We start from the raw sequence: 18358 nt of genomic DNA, 5'->3' as shown, positions 1-18358 counted from the left end.
GATGATAAATCCGATGTTGATCATCGTATTCAAATAATGTCCTTTGAATAATAAAAAAATAATAAAATATGTTTTTTAATGGAATAGTAACGCGAATAAAAAAAGAAGGTTCGAAATGAAAAGAGCCAGCCAGTCATATAAAATAAACATATTAAATTGTCGAGTAGCATTTTTTACACAACACAAAAAAAGAATAAAAAACAAGAGATCCCAAAGAAAGCAAGTAATCAAAATGTCCTAAATTTATTGAACCGGACTAATATCGGTTGTATTATCTGAATGCCCGGCTAAAAATTAAAGAAAACGGTTCTTTTTCCTCCGATGACTCGTCTTGATAACTCTATATAAAATCTTATAGCAACATTTTTGTAGAATATTGCGACTATGAATGGAATGTGGAACGATTTCAAAGAAACCTAACACAGACAATTATATATGTACTATGTCTCAATCGGACAAACCTTTGATATAGCAACTGTATTATATATGAACCGATTTCAACAAAACCTTGCATCATTCCATACTCAATTCGATACGTTGTGTACTATTTCTTGTCAATCGTACAAACTGAGGATTATTGGTGTCATTATGGTATCGGATAGACATATTTATGGGAGCTATATCAAAATCAGTAGAGGAGACTGTGGTAGCTTCGGCACTTTTTGTTTAGAGCTCTATATCTCAGTACTTATTTAACAGATATAAAAACTTTATGGCTGGTTATAATACTTCGATACTTAATTATAAAAACTAGTACCAAAAGCGTATGATAAATTAGTATTAAGTAAATATTTTTACAGTTTTGTCATAAAAGTCAAATTCGCCCAAAGGCATTTGATGGGACACATTTATATGCGACTCAATGTTAGACGTTTAAGGCTATATTTTCTAGCGGCGGACGTTTCCATCTCAAAGCCACACACCATCAGAAATAGTTTATTTCCAACAAGGGTGCGCAAAAATTCGCTCGCGAATGATTCAAAATACGTTCATTTCGTTTTGGGCTATAGATTCTTTACCAAATGGATGTTCGCTCACGACGAACGTTCGTTTCGTGTGGTGGTTGAAATTATTTCTGACATTTGATCACGAATGAAAAACAAACATTCGCGAACGCTCAAAACAGCAGCAAGAATAACAACAAACGTTCGTGGACTCAATAGTTCTTGGACATGTGTTTGGTTATTCCACACATGCTACACACACATTAATTCGCTGTGTGTTTACATTTTTATTTGTTGTTGTTTTCAACAGCGCTCCCGAGCATTCCTGACCATTTTTTTTTTTTGAGTTTTTCAAAAGAATGTTCTTCAGCCACAAATGCTCGCGAAAGAACGAAAATTTTATCATTCGTGAATTGTTCGTACAATGCGAACATTCGCGAGAGATTGCAAATGATTGTTCATTCATTGCAACTTTATAATTCGCGATAAATTGAAAACATTCGAATTCTCGCCGTGAGCATTCATGAGAAAGAGCATATTTTAATCATTCTCCGCACCCTGTTTCCAACACATTTTCGTCAATAGAAGCATACCCTGTACCACATTGACGTGTAGGGTATAAATCCGTCCTACATTGAAGATATTCATAGTTTTTTTACCAAAAGGCTACAAATTCGCATTTTAAACACTTGTACAACATGTTTACAGAATATTTTCGATATAAGTTCATGGTTCACATAGACCCCATATCAGAGATTTGACTTATTTTCGTTTTTAACTGCATTCAGTATTTTAAAAGATTTAACTTTATTCGTGTATAGTAATAAACATATCTTCAGAATATTTTCAAATGATTGAATTTGGTATTCCGGGTTCACGGAGGGTTTACTTACATACGTTTTTAACCTTTTTGTTTAAGTTTTAGGAACTTATTTATTGATTCTTAATTTTTCACAGATATTGCTAGTACTTCTAGGATACTTGGCATTGTGAATGGGTTATATTGGTACAGGTTTAGGTGAAGTCCCCATATAACGGTACCCCGTTTTTTGCACGTTTCTCAACAAGCCTTTAGATAGCAATCTTCCTATCAAAAACCGTAACACCAAATTTTGAAATTTTAGGAATTGGATGTCACTCTTTTTATACCCTGCACCACACTGTGGTACAGGGTATTATGTCTTTGTGTATATGTTTGTAACAGGCAAAAGGAAACGAGATAGACAGATGGTTCCTTTTGAGAATATGCATAGAATCACTTTCTAAGTCGATTTATGCATGTCCGCCCGTCCGTCTGTCCATGTTAAATTGTAAACAAAGTACAGGTCGCATTTATGATCCGAATTGGATGAAATTTGGCGTAGGTAACTTATTTGGCCCAAGGACGAACCCTATTGAAATTGAGAAAAATCGGTTCAGATTTAAATATAGCTCCCATATATATATTTAACCGATTTTATGTAAACGGTCCCTATATATCTTTCGATTTGCATGAAATTTGGTACAGCCTAATCATTTAGGTCTAGAATGATGTCTGCCAAGTTTCGACAAAATCGGTCCAGATTTAGATATAGCTCCCATATATAGTTTCGTTCGATTTCATGTAAATGGTTCCCCAAAGTCTTTATATATCTTTCGATTTGCACGAAATTTGGCATAACGTATTGAATTAAGCCTAGAGTGATGTCTGCCAAGTTTCGACAAAATCGGTCCAGATTTAGATATAGCTCCCATATATAGTTTCGTCCGATTTCATGTAAATGGTGCCCCAAAGTCCCTATATATCTTTCGATTTGCACGATATTTGGCATAACGTACTGAATTGAGCCTGGAATGATGTCTGCCAAGTTTCGTGAAAATCGGTCCAGATTTAGATATAGATCCCATATATAGTTTCGTCCGATTTCATGTAAATGGAGCCCCAAAGTCTTTATATATCTTTGGATTTGCACGAAATTTGGCACAACGTATTGAATTAAGCCTAGAGTGATGTCTGCCAAGTTTCGAGAAAATCGGTAAAGATTTAGATATAGCTCCCATATATAGCTTCGTCCGATTTCATGTAAATGGTGCCCCAAAGTCCCAATTTATCTTTCGATTTGCACGATATTTGGCATAACGTACTGAATTGAGCCTGGAATGATGTCTGCCAAGCTTCGTGAAAATCGGTCCAGATTTCTATATAGCTCCCACATATAGTTTCATCCGATTTCATGTAAATGGTGCACCAAAGTCGCTATATATCTTTCGGTTTGCACGAAATTTGGCATAACGAACTGAATTGAGCCTAGAGTTATGTCTGTCTTGTTTCGTAAAAATCGGTCCAGATTTAGATATAGCTCCCTTTTATTATAAATTGATTTTAAGTAATTGACCAATAGGAACAAAACGTTCTGAAATTAGTATAACTTAACCTGTGACAAGTTTGTTTGAAATCGCTTAATATTTGGATAGATCTTCCATATATATTTTCGCCCGATTTCAAGTAAATTGGGCATCAAACACCTCACGTTAGTCAGATTGACAACAATTTTGCACAACATACAAAATTGAGCATGGAATAACAAAGTTGCGTTTTCTAGAATTACAGACATAGCCCAACGTATGACCTATTTATATTTGTTTGAAGTCGATTTACATAATTTATGGATAGATCACATTTAGATAAAATCACATATTTTATTTCATCCAATTTCATGTTAATAGTCCTGTTTAATATACCCATAGTGGTGAAGGGTATCATATAGTCGGCCCCGTCCGACTTTACTACTTTCCTTACTGCTTTTGTTTGTTGTTGTTTTTAACAGCGCTCCAGAGCATTCGTGAACATTTGTTTTTTGAGTTTTTCAAAATTTTATCATTCGTGAATTGTTCGTACAATACGAACATTCGCGAGAGATTGCAAATGCTTGTTCATTCATTGTAACTTTATCATTCGCGATAAATTGAAAACATTCGAATTCTCGCCGTGAGCATTCGTGAGAAAGAGCGTATTTTAATCATTCTCCGCACCCTGTTTCCAACACATTTTCGCCAATAGAAGCATACCCTGTACCACATTGAGGTGTTGGGTATAAATCCGTCTTACATTTATTACAAATTTTCCTTTTTTACTAATATATGCATCGCAACAGAATCTGTTTCAAATACAAGTCGGGCATGTTTCAATATTTTTATTATTAAGCAATGGATGAATAAATAAAAAATTCATGAATCTAAAATATTATACAATTATTTATAGATTATTATGGTATTTTCTTAATATGGGCATATAAACATAATTTTTGGTTGGCTCCGGATTGACCTGCAACTGATATCGCGTTTATTATAGAAATACATATTTTGACTACTAATTAGAAACACATGTACTTAAGTTCAAGAAATCGAGCTACAAATATCAATTATAATTAGTATGCTAAGAGATAACAGGGGCACGATAGAATAAACAGAATAAAAATCAATATATTTTGTATACAAATAAAATAATTTATAAAATATTTGTAAATAAAAAAAATGTACCTTATTGAATAGTTATGAAAATATATGAAAATTTTTGATTTTAGTAATAGTTATACCTATGGACGTGGATAAAACTTGGTGGAAACGGTTGGTTTTGTTTTTACAGGTCACACCGGAAATTAAAACTCTATGAATGATTTATAAACAAAAATATAAAAAGTTCAAATAAAACCACTACAAATTCCATTGCAATGTTTTATTCCTGAAATAATTTTTTATTTTTATTTTATTTATTTAAATATAATTAAATTAATTACAACAAATTTGACACATTGCCACATTCTTAGGCACTGTGTTTCTTGGTCACTTTTGGCTCTGTGCCGCATTTAAAACTAACTTCAATACCATTTTCCAACCATGGACGAGACCAAATGCTAACATTACAGTTTTTCGTATTCTCTTCCTCGTCGATGAGATCAGCAACTATTTCCGTTAAGATACCCTCAACTACTTGTTTTGATGCGGAATATACTTTAGCCAATCTATGGTAAAAAAGAAATAACGATTTACAAAAGAAAATTTAAAAATATATATGAACACTTACTTGTAATGGGGACCATCGCCGGCAGCTAATTTCTTAAGAGATGATTTTAGTTCCTCTTCGGCCTTACTCAAGTCCTCAACGGATGAAACGCCACCAGGCTGAAACGAAATTATAAAACAAACAAATAAAATCACTAAGCAAAGGCTAAAGGTAAATTGAGTAAAACATGACGAACTGAACTTTCATAATCGCAAAGGAATTTTCATTGTAAGATTTATACCGATGTCCTTCAAGAACTTTTTATGTCAAGTTTCAGTCAATTCGGATAAAACCTTCAAAATACCGAAAATTTACCATCATATGGCGGCTAAGCTACTAACGGACGTACATTGACAATATTCTCCAATCACCCACTAAGAAGCCGGAATGATAAATTACAATAAAAAATATTATTTTAGATTGAAGTGGACACGTTATATGCCCATTGGATTGGATTTACAAATTTTGAAAATGTTGACACTTTGCGGGGGAGGCAATAATCTTTAAACAGTATGAGGGCTTGATTAATATATTAGCTTGTGCAAACTCTGTTTCAAATGGGATACTCCGTCCGCATTATATATTTAAATATATTTTCAGCAAAGAAGAAATATGAGTTTGCGGATGAGGTACCAGAAGGAGTGGATCTATATTTCCCACCTAAATTTGGAAAAAATATATTGGTAATTATCGTGCGCTCCAACTAGCCGTACAGAACAACGGATATTTTTAAATACACTCAAATTATGTGGACCAGTTTTGGTTCAAAGAAACTTGGGTTCTAACACCGATATTTTATTATATACCCTGATTAGCCATCTTTTTTGGAAGACAATCATATATTTTAACTGGCTGTCATCTATAAAATGTATGTCCTCTATTTCTATAATCAGTCATATTTGCCATCTATATTTTTAAAATATTTATTTTTGTAAATTAAAATAAATTAATACTTTTTATAAAATTTCAGTGACATATTTAGATAATGTATTTTCGGTACCTTCAGGATTTTTAGACAAATTTTCCAACCGAATTACATCTTCTTTTATATTTTGAGTTCTAATTGGGTAACAAATTTCCATAAAAAATAATTAATTGTTAAATCTTGATATTTTTACGATTTATACAAATATTATTATTTTTATTAAAAATATATTTTTTCTTTTTGTCATCTATTTTCATTTTCAAAATCTGATCGCCTTAATAAAGGGTACTCCAACTTACAACTTGTGGTACAGCCAAGGCGAATGCCAAAGTCACACTCAATAAAATGAACACTTTAAACATTTTCTGTTATTTTAGTTCAGTTTAATGTAAATTATAAAACTTTCAAAAAATTATATCGTTGTTTTCTTGACAAAGCGAACTGTGAAACTAATGGACGATGTCATGCAACCGAACTCATTTATAGAATATATTTGGTTACAATCATGATTCTGTAGTTTCTATAAACAATTGATTAATATATAAGTAGGTATGTAACAAAATATTGTGAGTATTTTTTGATAAATTTCTTTGCTCTTCAGAGTTTGATGATGATTTTAAAAACAAAATGATAATAACAACAAACTACAGCACTTACAGATAATGAAAATTTCAAAATTCGTCGAAATGTTGATTAGTTTTTTAGAAAGAAAATGTTTCAGCTGTAAATCGATTTATATAAATTTGTCCCATTGTACGCAAACGACTTAAAACTTGCCCGAATTAAATTAAATTTAACGTATAGCGTATGCATAAACATATTAAAGTTTTGATTTTGAAAATGAAACCCTTTCAATCCAATGAATTAATTTTATTCATTTTCAAAGTTAGCAATAAATAATTTTGAGTATACAAATAATAAAATTGTGACGAAATAAAAAGGAACTGAATTTACGACTTTTTTGGAAAAAAATATTTCTTGGAATAATGATTGAAGAGTTTGCCACAGACTAGTCAATCTCACACATATACAAAGGGGTTCATCGGCATGACGCCATGATGTATAGTGTATGGGGCCCTTTACTGTTTTTTTTTTTTTAATGGAATTGTTGAAAAGTTAAATTATTAAATATGATAAGATAAAACTATTTTCTTTTCATTATTAAATAATAGTCAATTAAAAAAAACTGCAGATACTATTAAATATACTATTGTTTATTTCACTGCAATACAAAACAAAAGACTCCAAAATGTAGACTCAAAATGGCGAGAGGTGGCCTTTTTCCGAATTGCTTACATAGAATATAATAGCATCTGTTAGCCAACACTATTCTCCTCCGAATTTCAAAACTGATGTCTTACTTATGATGTTTTACTTATTTTCCAAGACATATAAAATCTTCGACTACCTCGAAGCTGTAGTTATCAAGTTCCACAGTTGGTCCGAGTCTACTGGACATCTTGCGCGTTGATACCATCAACGTGGTCTTCTCACCATTTACTGCCAGACCCACTTTGGCAAATTCCTTCTCAATTATCTCGATGTCATCGGCGTAGTCGAGTAACATATACTGTTTGGTGTACAGAGTGTCATTTCTGTTCACCTTTGCCTCTTGTATGACCTTTTCCAGCAGGATGTTAAAAGATCACACGACAAACTAACTAATAAATGGCGAACGCAGATCTGGCTTTAAACACCTCTGAACGGAAAGGGCTGTCGATTGTTACTTTATAGTCGACGAATAGGTGGAATGTTTCGATGTGTTTTTCGAGGTTCTTTTCCAGGATCAGGCGCAGAGTTGAAATATGGTCAATGGTGGATTTGCCAGGCCTGAAGCCGCATTGATATGGTCCAATAATGTCATTGAAAATTGGCTTTAGTCGTTCACGATATTACAAAATTCGCTGTTGCAAACATAAATTTACTGCGAAAATATTTCAGTTCTGGAGGGGGGGGGAGCGGTCAACCCCCCGGGCCGCCCCCCTGCATGCGTCCATGCTTGTTTAGGTGGTATAAAATCTATACCGTCATCTCTTATTGGTTCTGGGATATCTTCTTCACCGTTACTATTTGATGCCAGAAGCTTTTCAAAATTCTCCTTCCAGATCCTCAACATATCTATTAGAAAATGGCCCTATAACTATAAACGTAACTAAAAGGAGGCCGGTGTTTTGACATGGACTTATATTGAAAATTTCTTCAAAACGTCTTTCACCCTTCAAGAAACATAAATGTTCCCCAAATGCTGATTGCTTAGAAAAATTCCCTTTAAACATTAGTTAAATTAGTTCATACATGTCACATCTGGCAGAAAATACGTAGGGGCGTCTTCTAAACCCCCAGGAGCAATACCACTTCTCACTTTGAGGAAGATGGCAAGGGCAACATCAAAGTATCACCCACTAGTCAATTGAAATGTTTTACGGTCGAACTTCAATTTAGTGGATAATAGATGAATTGTGGGACCGCTCTTGGCTGTATGAGCTAGATTCTGAATTATTGAAATGATACGGGTAAGGACTCTACAAACAAAATTGATACCTCACAATTTTGGATGCATAAATTTCCACTAGAAACTAAAAGGACAGATGAAACATGATGATCAAATAGTAAAAATAATTTTCAACACGATGAACGCAGTTCATGGGTTGATCAGATCACTTCATATGAAGGGTCCAGGAAGGGTCACCATGTACCCAATACGCATCCAGATAAGCTACAAAGGTTGATAAACAAAACCACACAGAGAAAAAATTCAGCAAGTATGGTGGTCTGGGGGGTTACTCTGTATTGCGTTGCGAAAGCCAGTGCGATGCGAAAGCTAAATGCGTTAAGAGTGCAATTTGGTACTCTGTATCGCTCACGCAAACGCATTCGCAAAATAAATCCAAAATAGGGCAACACTGGCACCACAAAGTAAACAATAACGAAAAATGACAAAAGGAAACGTCAAAAAATTGTAAATAAAAACATATTTTTATGTGGTACGAGTGTTTTTTTTTTAACATTAAACATTTAAAAACATATTTTTATGTGGTACGAGTGTTTTTTTAAACAAAAATGACGAACCAACTAAAAAAAAGAATTTTAAGAGAAAATAGAAGTACGAATAATGTGTCAAACGTTTTCAAAAATTTAATTTTTATAAATTTATACAAAATGTTCGTCTCAATAAAGATGCGTTTATGTTTTTAATAAACGCTATTAAAAATGACCTCGTCGTTCCATATAGATCTACAGCAATTCCAAATCCAATAAAAGTGGACGTTGAAATTGCTTGGACAAGGTGGTTATCAACACCAACCTGTAAATATGCACACATAGTTTCACATTTTATATATAAAATATAAAACATTACTTTTTCCCAACCAGCGACATCTCTTACAGGAGGTCCATCTGAATTAAGGTCATCATCCAGTTTTCTCTACAATTTTTTGGCGCGTCGTTCTTATTTACATGTTTCGCTTCATTTGCGTTTGCTATTTTGTTAACGCAAGATATTTGCGTTTAACGAACGAGTTTGACATGCGTTTTCGTATTACAGATTGCGGTGATGCCACATTTGCGTAAAGTAGATGCGAAAGGAGATACGAAAACGAATTAGAGAGTACCAATTACGCGATGCGATACAATTTTTCTTACGCATCGCAATACAGAGTAACCCCCCTGGAGTAATACGTGACAACTTCCATTTGCTCCAGAAGGCCATTATAACAAACACATTACCAAATTAAGCTAATAATACCCAACCCTAACTTTTTTACAATTAATTTCACTCACCACATATTTTGTTTTTAATAAAATTACAACAATTGTTTTAAAAAATAGCGTTTGTTTTATTTCCATTATTTAAATTTTTTTGAAAAGAAAAAAAATAAAAAGAGAAAACAAACTAACATAACTGTTTAACAGATTTGTTCTTTTTTTATGTTTGCAAGCAACAAAACTTCTAATTTATACTCATTAATTCTATGCAATTAAATTAGTATATAGTATTTTGTACAGAAACTAAAAAACAAACTTTGTCTTTCCTTTTTCAGTTCCACTTTTGTCCTTTTCATTTGGATTGGCAACCATTGCCAAACACAAGATGATTTAATACCTTAGTCAAAAGGTACCATACACACAAAAACTGGTAAGTAAAAAGTACTAAACAGAATAAAAATTTAAAATAGCTAAAAAGAAATATACAAACGAAAGAAGACATTTTCTTTCTCTGTTATGATTGTGGTGGATTTAACGAATTCTTGAAACACTGTAACTCATTTGCATAAAAAAGGTTTTTCGAATACGAAAAATAAACACCCTAACGATTTGATTTTAACAACTATTGGCACTGTGGTATTCATAAGTAATAGTAGTCGTCGTAGTGGTAGCAGCAGCATATGATTGAATTTTTCTTAAATATGTATGGGTACATGATCGAGCAGTTGGGCCCGATCCGAGAATACAGCCGAACACATTTCACACTCAAAATATCGTTGAGGTTTACGGGCAGGTGAAGGATTTTGTTGGGCAGCTGCTGCCGAAGCGGCTGCAGCATTGGCATCAGCAGCAGATACCACTGCCGATATGGAAGAAAACGAGTTGACATGGTGATGATGATGACTGTCGTGTGGCGAGGAACTTGTGACCGTGTTAAAACTATCCACCATGCTGTAATCCAAAAACGCTGTGGAACTCGGTAACGAAGATTTTGTTGGTTTGGCAGGTTCTGTACGGGCAGACTTTGAGGATTTCATGGAGGATTGCGAAACACCACTCAAATGGTTGTTAGATGAACGTTTGAGTGAATTACCGCTAGATTTCATGTCACTTAATTGGTCATTGGCAAATTCAAAATATTTTCTATTTGAATTGATGTTCCGTTGAGATCGTGATGTTTTAGAAATTCTGCGCACATTATGAGAAGAAGCATCGACCAATTCCATGCCAGCTGAACTAACTGCTTCGGAAGTGTTGACGGAACTAACTCCATTAACAATTTCCCTTAGATCGGGTGAGGTAGGTTCAATTTTTATTAAATGTTGTTCTTCTTCGGATTGTTCGGTCAAGAATTGTGTTGACGATTCACTGGGAAAACGTTGACGAGATCCACCCAGTTTTTCCGATTTCAGCGGTGATCTCAAAATCTCATCGAGGTCATTACGTAATCCCGAAGCTTCAAGTAATAGATGGGCATCATATAGGTCATTGTTGTGGCGGGTATTCGAAGACGACGAAGACATTTGATTTCGATGGTTAATATTTGAAGATGATGATGAGGAGGACATTACATTTTGAATCCTCATTAGAGGAGGATTGTCATGTTCCTGTTTAATGTGCAATGGACTGCAGCTAATTTGTTTAGGTGGATGCAAAGCTGGTGAAATAATATCATAGTCATCCACTATACCAACAGATTTGGGTAATATATCAACACTGGTAGTTTGGGTACGACTCACAACTGATTTTGATTTCTTTTTGCCACCCTCAACGGAAGAAACGGTACTCTTTTCAGTGCGGATCATTTGGGGACCCTTGCTTTGCTTTCCAGCCGTAGATTTATCGGTTTTATTCTTACGACCTTTAGTCGTGGTGCTTGAGCTAGTTTGATTGGAGGAGGTGTTGCTGCCGATCATTGACGCATTAACCACCTTATCATTACGAACTATTTGAACTTGTTGTGTTCTCTGGGCAGTCGATTCATTTTGTTTTGATTTTCGTTTTGTCGACGCTGTCGTTGTAGGGGCGTTGCTAATGTCTACAGCATTATTTGTTGATGGTCCCACCACCAGTGTATCGATACTTTGTAATGTTGTTTCCAAATTAGAGAGTAATGATTTATAAGTCTCTTCGTTGGATGCTTTTGTTGACCAAATCTTATCGCTGCTTGTTGAATTGAATCTGGGTTTCTTTGTACTGTCACTACCATCGACCATTGACACATCTAAATCAAAATCATCCGCATCGAGTACAATGTGAGATTTCTTTTTAGAGCCAGATGATGTTTTGCTTGAAGCATTTCGACTGTTTGTAGAAGAATCCAATAGATCAGAGGAGTTGTTATTCTTTTGACGTTTAGATTTTGTTATGGTTGGGGCTTCATGATTGCTGGTGGTATTTTCGGTAGATGTATTCGTCTCAGTCATTGCCAATAAATCATCAACATTATCCATATCGAAATCCGATAGGTCAATATCACTGCAATTATCACCATTCTGTTTGGATTCTCGTTTTAGGCGGGCAAGTTCATGGGGTTTCAATTTACGGCGGCGTTTGTATTTACGTGGACCAGTCTAAAAAAGATAATATTGTTGAAATCAAATTGTTTTCTAATGCCACAAATTTATAAAGGTACATACCACAGGTTGCCTTTGCATTGCCGTATTCATGTCACTGTGCTGTATTAGATGTTGTATCAAATCGCCCGACGATGACAAATCAGCTCCACACACTGTACAGTAATAGGTTCCTCGCTTAGTGTCCAAACCCGAATGATGTGAACGTATGTGCTCCCTCAAAACCACTCGCTGATTAAAGGCCCTTGGACATACGGAACAAGCATAAGGCTTCTCACCCGTATGTATCCGTTCATGTTTCCTCAAAGTACCACCATCGGCAAATGCCTTCCAACAGAAACGACAACCGTATGGCCTTTCACCCGTATGTATGCGTACATGAATTTGCTGTGAACTTCGTGACCCAAATGTCTTGCCACATTCATGACAGGGGAATAATTTCCCAGCCGATGTTGTACTATGCGAATGACGATGATTCGACAAGGTACGTCCATCAGGAAATTCTTCATGACAGACATCACATTGTACCGATTTATCACGATGCGATGCCATGTGACGTTTTAGACGTGCTTTATTATGGAAATTTTTACCACACTTTGAACATGAATGGCATTTTTCGCGTGAATGATCCCAGGCATGCTTGATTAGTGCTTTACGATCACGACATTCTTTGCCGCATAAAATACATGAATTTTCCGTCATTTCATTGGCATGCTGAGATTGTAAGTGTTTTTTAATTGTGGGCTCTTCAAAAAATGATTCACCACATAATACACATCTGGAAAGAAATAAAAAACGTGATTAAATATAATTTAAAAAATAAATGGACCAAAAAAATGAGCTGTCTGAAAAACCCAAAGTGCTTTGAGCCAAACAGTTGCCTCAATTAGTATTAGTTGCAGATTTATTATGCTAAGCAGCGGAAGGAAATTATGGTGTCCCTGTGATGTCATGTTGAGGCGTCCTAAATTAAAAATTTCCTTAGGACCTAGGTGATCTTCTATTAAAATCTTGCATGTTAATACCCCAGTTCGACTAAAACTTTTTCAGACTTAGGTGCTATGTCATGTCAGGTGGCTATTAGGTTCTCCAGTAACTTTATAAAGTATGGATACCACTTAGTGTAAACACATCTTCCAGTGATTGTGGTGAGATGGAAATAACATTCTGAATCGTCTATCAATACGAACACTGACCTAGTTATAATAGTTGGTGGATGACTCGTCAGAATATAAATAGAAACTAAAATTTTTCATTTCCTCCTATTTTTCATATTCTTTAGTCAAAAAAAGTATATTAGAGATTCAATGGGAAAACAAGTCCGATCAAGATCATTAGGTAATCCCGAAGTCAAGGCAAATTGTTGCAAAATGAAAGTATATCGTATACCAGCAACTTCCTATCTTACTGAGATTATATTTTAAAAACTTACTTGAAAGGCGGGTAACGAGCATGAATTTCAGCATGTGCCAACAAATCCAAAGCTTCGGCAAATGTTTCACCGCATGTGTTGCAACAATGTTGATCTTTATTGCCATCACCAGAGGCACCACCACCAACGCCAATATCAGCACCATTTTCATTCGATTGGCTATTGTGTTTCGAATGACTCTTAGCATGTCTGCGCAATAAGTCCTGACGATGAAACGACATTCCACATTCACTGCAATAAAATTCACCATATAATTGTTGTTCGGACTCGGATTCACTTTGTGTTTCATCTTCTCCCTCATTTGGATCATATTCAGAATTGCTTTCCTCAAATTGATGAGTTTTTTGATGATCCGATAAACTGGCTTGATCCCAAAATAATTCATTGCATTGAGGGCACTCGAAGGGTGAATCATTGCGATGACTCTAAAAAATGAAAAAAAAAAAAATAAAATATAAATTAAATTAAACAAATAATGAAAAATATTGTAACTTGTTTGATTTATTGTGGATCAAATTAGTTTCAAGAATGTGTAACAGTCGTAACATTTTCATATTGAGCACACATTCCTCTAGTATTGAACACTAGATTCAGCTCAATTATCATATCCCACTACTCTTTAAACGATATATATTCTAAAATGTTCATACCTTCGTATGTGCCAACATGGCCTTTTCTCGGGAGAATGCCAAACCACATTGTTGGCAAACGAATGGTTTATTATCATCAATAATTGGAAAATGTAGTATGGGTTTCTGATCCTGAATTTCTTGTTGGTGTTGTTGTACATTTTGTAAGGCGGGTTGTGTTGATGTATCCTGAGTAAATTCTATTGCTGTTGTATTTGAATTTGGTAACTCATCACATTGAACAATGCTATATGTTGTTGCTAAATTTATCGAACTACTATTATGAGGTACATCTACAATATAGGTATCTTCCTTTGGTTTGAGACGACTAATACGACCTCTAGGCGGTGCAGTTGTCGATGATGTGGATGATGCTGTTACAGTTGTAATTATTGTTGACGACGATGATGATAATGTATTATTATCCAACAATGAGTGTTGTTCATGTGTAGAATTTATTTGATTGGAGGTAGTTTGTTGTTGTTGGTGTTGTTGATATTGATGTTGTTTACGACTAGATTTAATTGGTATTGTAACAGAATCTTCAGGCACACTCCAATCTTGTTCATAATAATGATCATTGGAGGTGCGCTGTGATGATGAGGTGGTATCGGTAACAAAATTTATAACTGGAAATTGAACAAAAAATATAAATAAGAATATATCTATCAAAATTAAATTTATTTAGATTACTTACAATCACTATCATCCATTTGCGGCTCAGCTGCAGCTTCATCGGCATGCGCCTTCAGGTGATTTATTAGATCCTGCCTCCGCAAAAATCGTGAACCACATAATTTACACAAATGTGGCCGATCATTTTGATGTGCCACCATGTGATTCATAAGGCTGGCCTTCTTGCGAAATCGTCGACTACAAAAATCACAAGGATATGGTCGCTGAGCAGTATATTCATCTTGTACCGTGGGCAGGGGAACTTCAATATCCATTAATACTTGTGAATTGGAGATGATCTGTTCGGCTGATATTTCAACCCTGAAAAAATACAATAGGAAACAATTTGTATAATCTGATTTTTAATAAATATTTTTTTTTTAATTTTTGTCAGTTTAATAGTGGAATCAGATGAATATCAAGACCATGTATACAAGTCGTAACATTATGGTGTTGAGTACATGATCTTCAAGCATAGAACGCTTGTTTCAACTCAATCATCATTTTCCATTATTAATTTAATATAAGCGCTTCCAGACGATAATAAGGACATATATTTTTTACAAAAATATAAAGATTTCAGATTTATGATTCGTTTACTACGCTTTATATTTGTCAGTCGACGAACACAAGCTATAGATTTTCTATCACTATTTGAGATTGAACCAAAACACGTCGTTAAGTGAGAACGAGTCGAACTTTTTATATGAAAATTCTAAAACTTAAACATTGTGATCTCTATCGTGATTTCGAAACACTGACCGAAATGCTAAATGGTTAATTCTACTCTCCCCAAGAACAAAAAACTTAATGTAGTCTCCGTTTGGAGGTGTTGCAGACGAAATGTTACTTGGTGTTGTTACCCTCAGTCTATGGTCTACGGAGATATAAGAAATTACACACAGGTTTTATAATTTTAATTGGGAAGTACCAAACAGAGTGGGAACGATGGTTCCCATCTTCGGACTTGATCTAGGTTTGGTAATACCAGTACAATTTGCATAGTTTGGAACAAATCGGACACGGTAAAAATATTACGTCTTCCAAAGATTTAATGAAATTGGATGATCGAATCGCTTCATATTCAATGTTGTCCATTTATAACGATAAGTCATATATTTCAATATTATAAGTAGGTAGTGCAAATACAAAATTTTCAGCCAAATCTTGACTATTTTGTGAAAGAGGTACAAAGGAGGAGTGGTCCAACGGGTCCTATTTCGTCCGTTAGATTTTATAAAATACATTTTCAGCACAATTGTCACCTTTATGTGGGAAGGTACCAGCAGGAGTGGATTGATTTTGAATTTCGTGTGAATGAAATACTACGATGTGCAATGTTTTGTATCAAATCGGGGATACCAATCGCCTAATATTGTATTTTCCACTAATCAATATCGATTTAGTAAAAAGGACCAAAAATACATACAAAATGTTCTAATGACAGGTGTGGTTGCCTTGGCACCTTCAGTCTCAAACGTCAAAAGAACAAATCTATTTAACAAAAATATGGGTTCAGACTCTTCTTAACGCAAAGGACTTCAATTGCAGCTGGGAATAACTTCAATGAATCAACATACAGAGCGAAGCATTCCTCGAACTTAATGAGGAATGCTCAGTTTCAGTCAGGAAAGCATCCCGACGGACATATACGAAATTTTCACCACGAAAAGGAAACGAAACTTCCCTAAGTCGGCAGTAGTCGAATAAATAGACAGATAGCAGACAACAGTTGAAACTTCAAAGAGACTTTAGTAACCCGGCGTTCAAAAGTAATAAATCAAAGGTGGGCGATATATGCCCAAACATAGGCAGATATAGCCAATCTGCAAAGTATACCGGCATTGTATCCAGACTCATTCGGAACACATTGCAAAAATACTTGATAGGGTTTAAAGAGGCTACTTAGAGGAGTTATGAAATTTTGTATTTCCACATGTATTCCTTGGGGTCCTGATTACAACGGTACACTTCTTTTCTTGCGGGAATCGGTATTTCCGGAGATATGTGCCACCAAAGTTCTGATTTTAAAATTTATCAAGGCAATATGATTTTAAAGCGTTTGAAGTCCTGATTACACACACACAAATCAAAATAAAAGGAGATTCGGTCGCGAAGCCGGAGTTGTCATCTGTCCATAGGAGAAAGTCTTAAATTCCCTGTCCTGAATTTTAAAAAATCATGAGACCCAAGATACAATGGATCCAACGGAACTTTGGAGATACCGATATCCGAAAAAAGAGTATACCGTTGTGCTCAGAGCCTGAAGGACTACATGTGATAAAAATTTCAAAACGATCCTAGACTTGTTCCAATATTACATTTTATTTATATTTATCCTCAAATTCTCCTCGTGTCAGTCCAAAGTATAAAGTATATTGTCATTAACTGAACTTCTTTGTAGCATTTATATAATTGTTGGGGTATTTCATAGTAATTTTTCATTTGTTGAAAAAACAAATATGTTTGCATAGTCGATTTTTCCTTCGGTCCATAATAGAGTCTTAATTCCCCACATTGATCTAATATAATCTAAGTCGGAGTACGCCCTGTTCTGTTAATTGACAATATCTTAAAAGCAAACAGCTTGTATGCTGACCTCACCCAATCTATGAATATGTCATTGTGCAAATTTTAATTAATTCTCTCACATAATTACCAAAAAATAAGCATTATCCTTACCTTTCTTCACCCTGATGCTGTACCCAATCATCTGTTATAACTTCTTCGGTAACCATTTGTGGAGATCTGTCGGTATAGTAAATATCCGCACCACCTCCTCCACCACCGCCAGAATCCTCGTGTTGTTGTATTAACGCCGCCTGCTGCATTATGGCATCACAATCTATTTGTTCACCATCACTGGCCGTTACTACGACGGCACCATTTTTATCTGTACCATTTGTGGGTATTATTTCGGCAACCATTTGACCATCTCTTGCCATAAAAATTAAATTTTCGGCAGCAATTTGATCAATATTATCTGTTGCATCATCATCTTCGGTGGCCATATATTCGGATGAGGTGGTATTACCAGCAGTGCTGGCCATAAGTTCCTCATCACAAGGTGGCTGTGGATCAATAATTAACTGGCCGGCAGTTTTCATATCACCTGTGACGCCACCTCCACGGATACTACCAACGTGTATCGATGAATGTTTCTGCTGATGCACGGAACTATGTTGTATCCATTGTATGCCACCATATTGACTATCCATAGTTTAACTTTAACAACTTTCTTCCAAGCTCAAAAAACTGAAATTTATAGCAGAAATTTGAAATTTATTAGCAAAACAACAATAACAACAACACACACACACGAAGGGAGAACGACCTCCTGCAAATATGAATCTCTAGCGAAACACGTTGTTGCAATAGGCAGAGATTGTTTGCCGTGCTTTGTTTACTTCTTGTGACTGACAGCAGGCGC

At 35.0% G+C, this 18358-nt stretch overlaps 2 protein-coding genes across 2 annotated transcripts; both read right to left on the bottom strand.

Annotated features, from left to right (window-relative positions):
• Nucleotides 1–4746: 4746 nt before the first annotated feature.
• On the bottom strand, nt 4747–7478 carry LOC133330829 (sarcocystatin-A-like). The gene is made up of 3 exons (XM_061539236.1): nt 7413–7478; nt 5008–5105; nt 4747–4945 (listed from the first exon to the last, which is right to left on the bottom strand). The coding sequence occupies exons 1-3, from the start codon at nt 7476–7478 to the stop codon at nt 4747–4749; spliced, it is 363 nt and encodes a 120-aa protein (XP_061395220.1).
• Nucleotides 7479–10292: 2814 nt separating this feature from the next.
• Nucleotides 10293–18146, bottom strand: LOC133330828 (uncharacterized). The gene is made up of 9 exons (XM_061539235.1): nt 17611–18146; nt 14951–15249; nt 14753–14882; nt 14275–14635; nt 13625–14049; nt 12256–12970; nt 11922–12189; nt 11545–11840; nt 10293–11469 (listed from the first exon to the last, which is right to left on the bottom strand). Exons 1-9 carry the CDS (start codon nt 18144–18146, stop codon nt 10312–10314), a joined length of 4188 nt encoding a protein of 1395 aa, XP_061395219.1. The 3' UTR covers nt 10293–10311.
• Nucleotides 18147–18358: the final 212 nt, after the last annotated feature.

The sequence above is a fragment of the Musca vetustissima genome, unplaced genomic scaffold, assembly GCF_032173495.1.
Source record: "Musca vetustissima isolate MV318-11 ecotype Yass unplaced genomic scaffold, APGP_CSIRO_Mvet_v1 utg16389, whole genome shotgun sequence".
Classification (NCBI taxonomy): domain Eukaryota; kingdom Metazoa; phylum Arthropoda; class Insecta; order Diptera; family Muscidae; genus Musca; species Musca vetustissima.
Note: the sequence above shows the minus strand (reverse complement) of the source record. Positions and strands in the feature narration are given on the sequence as shown.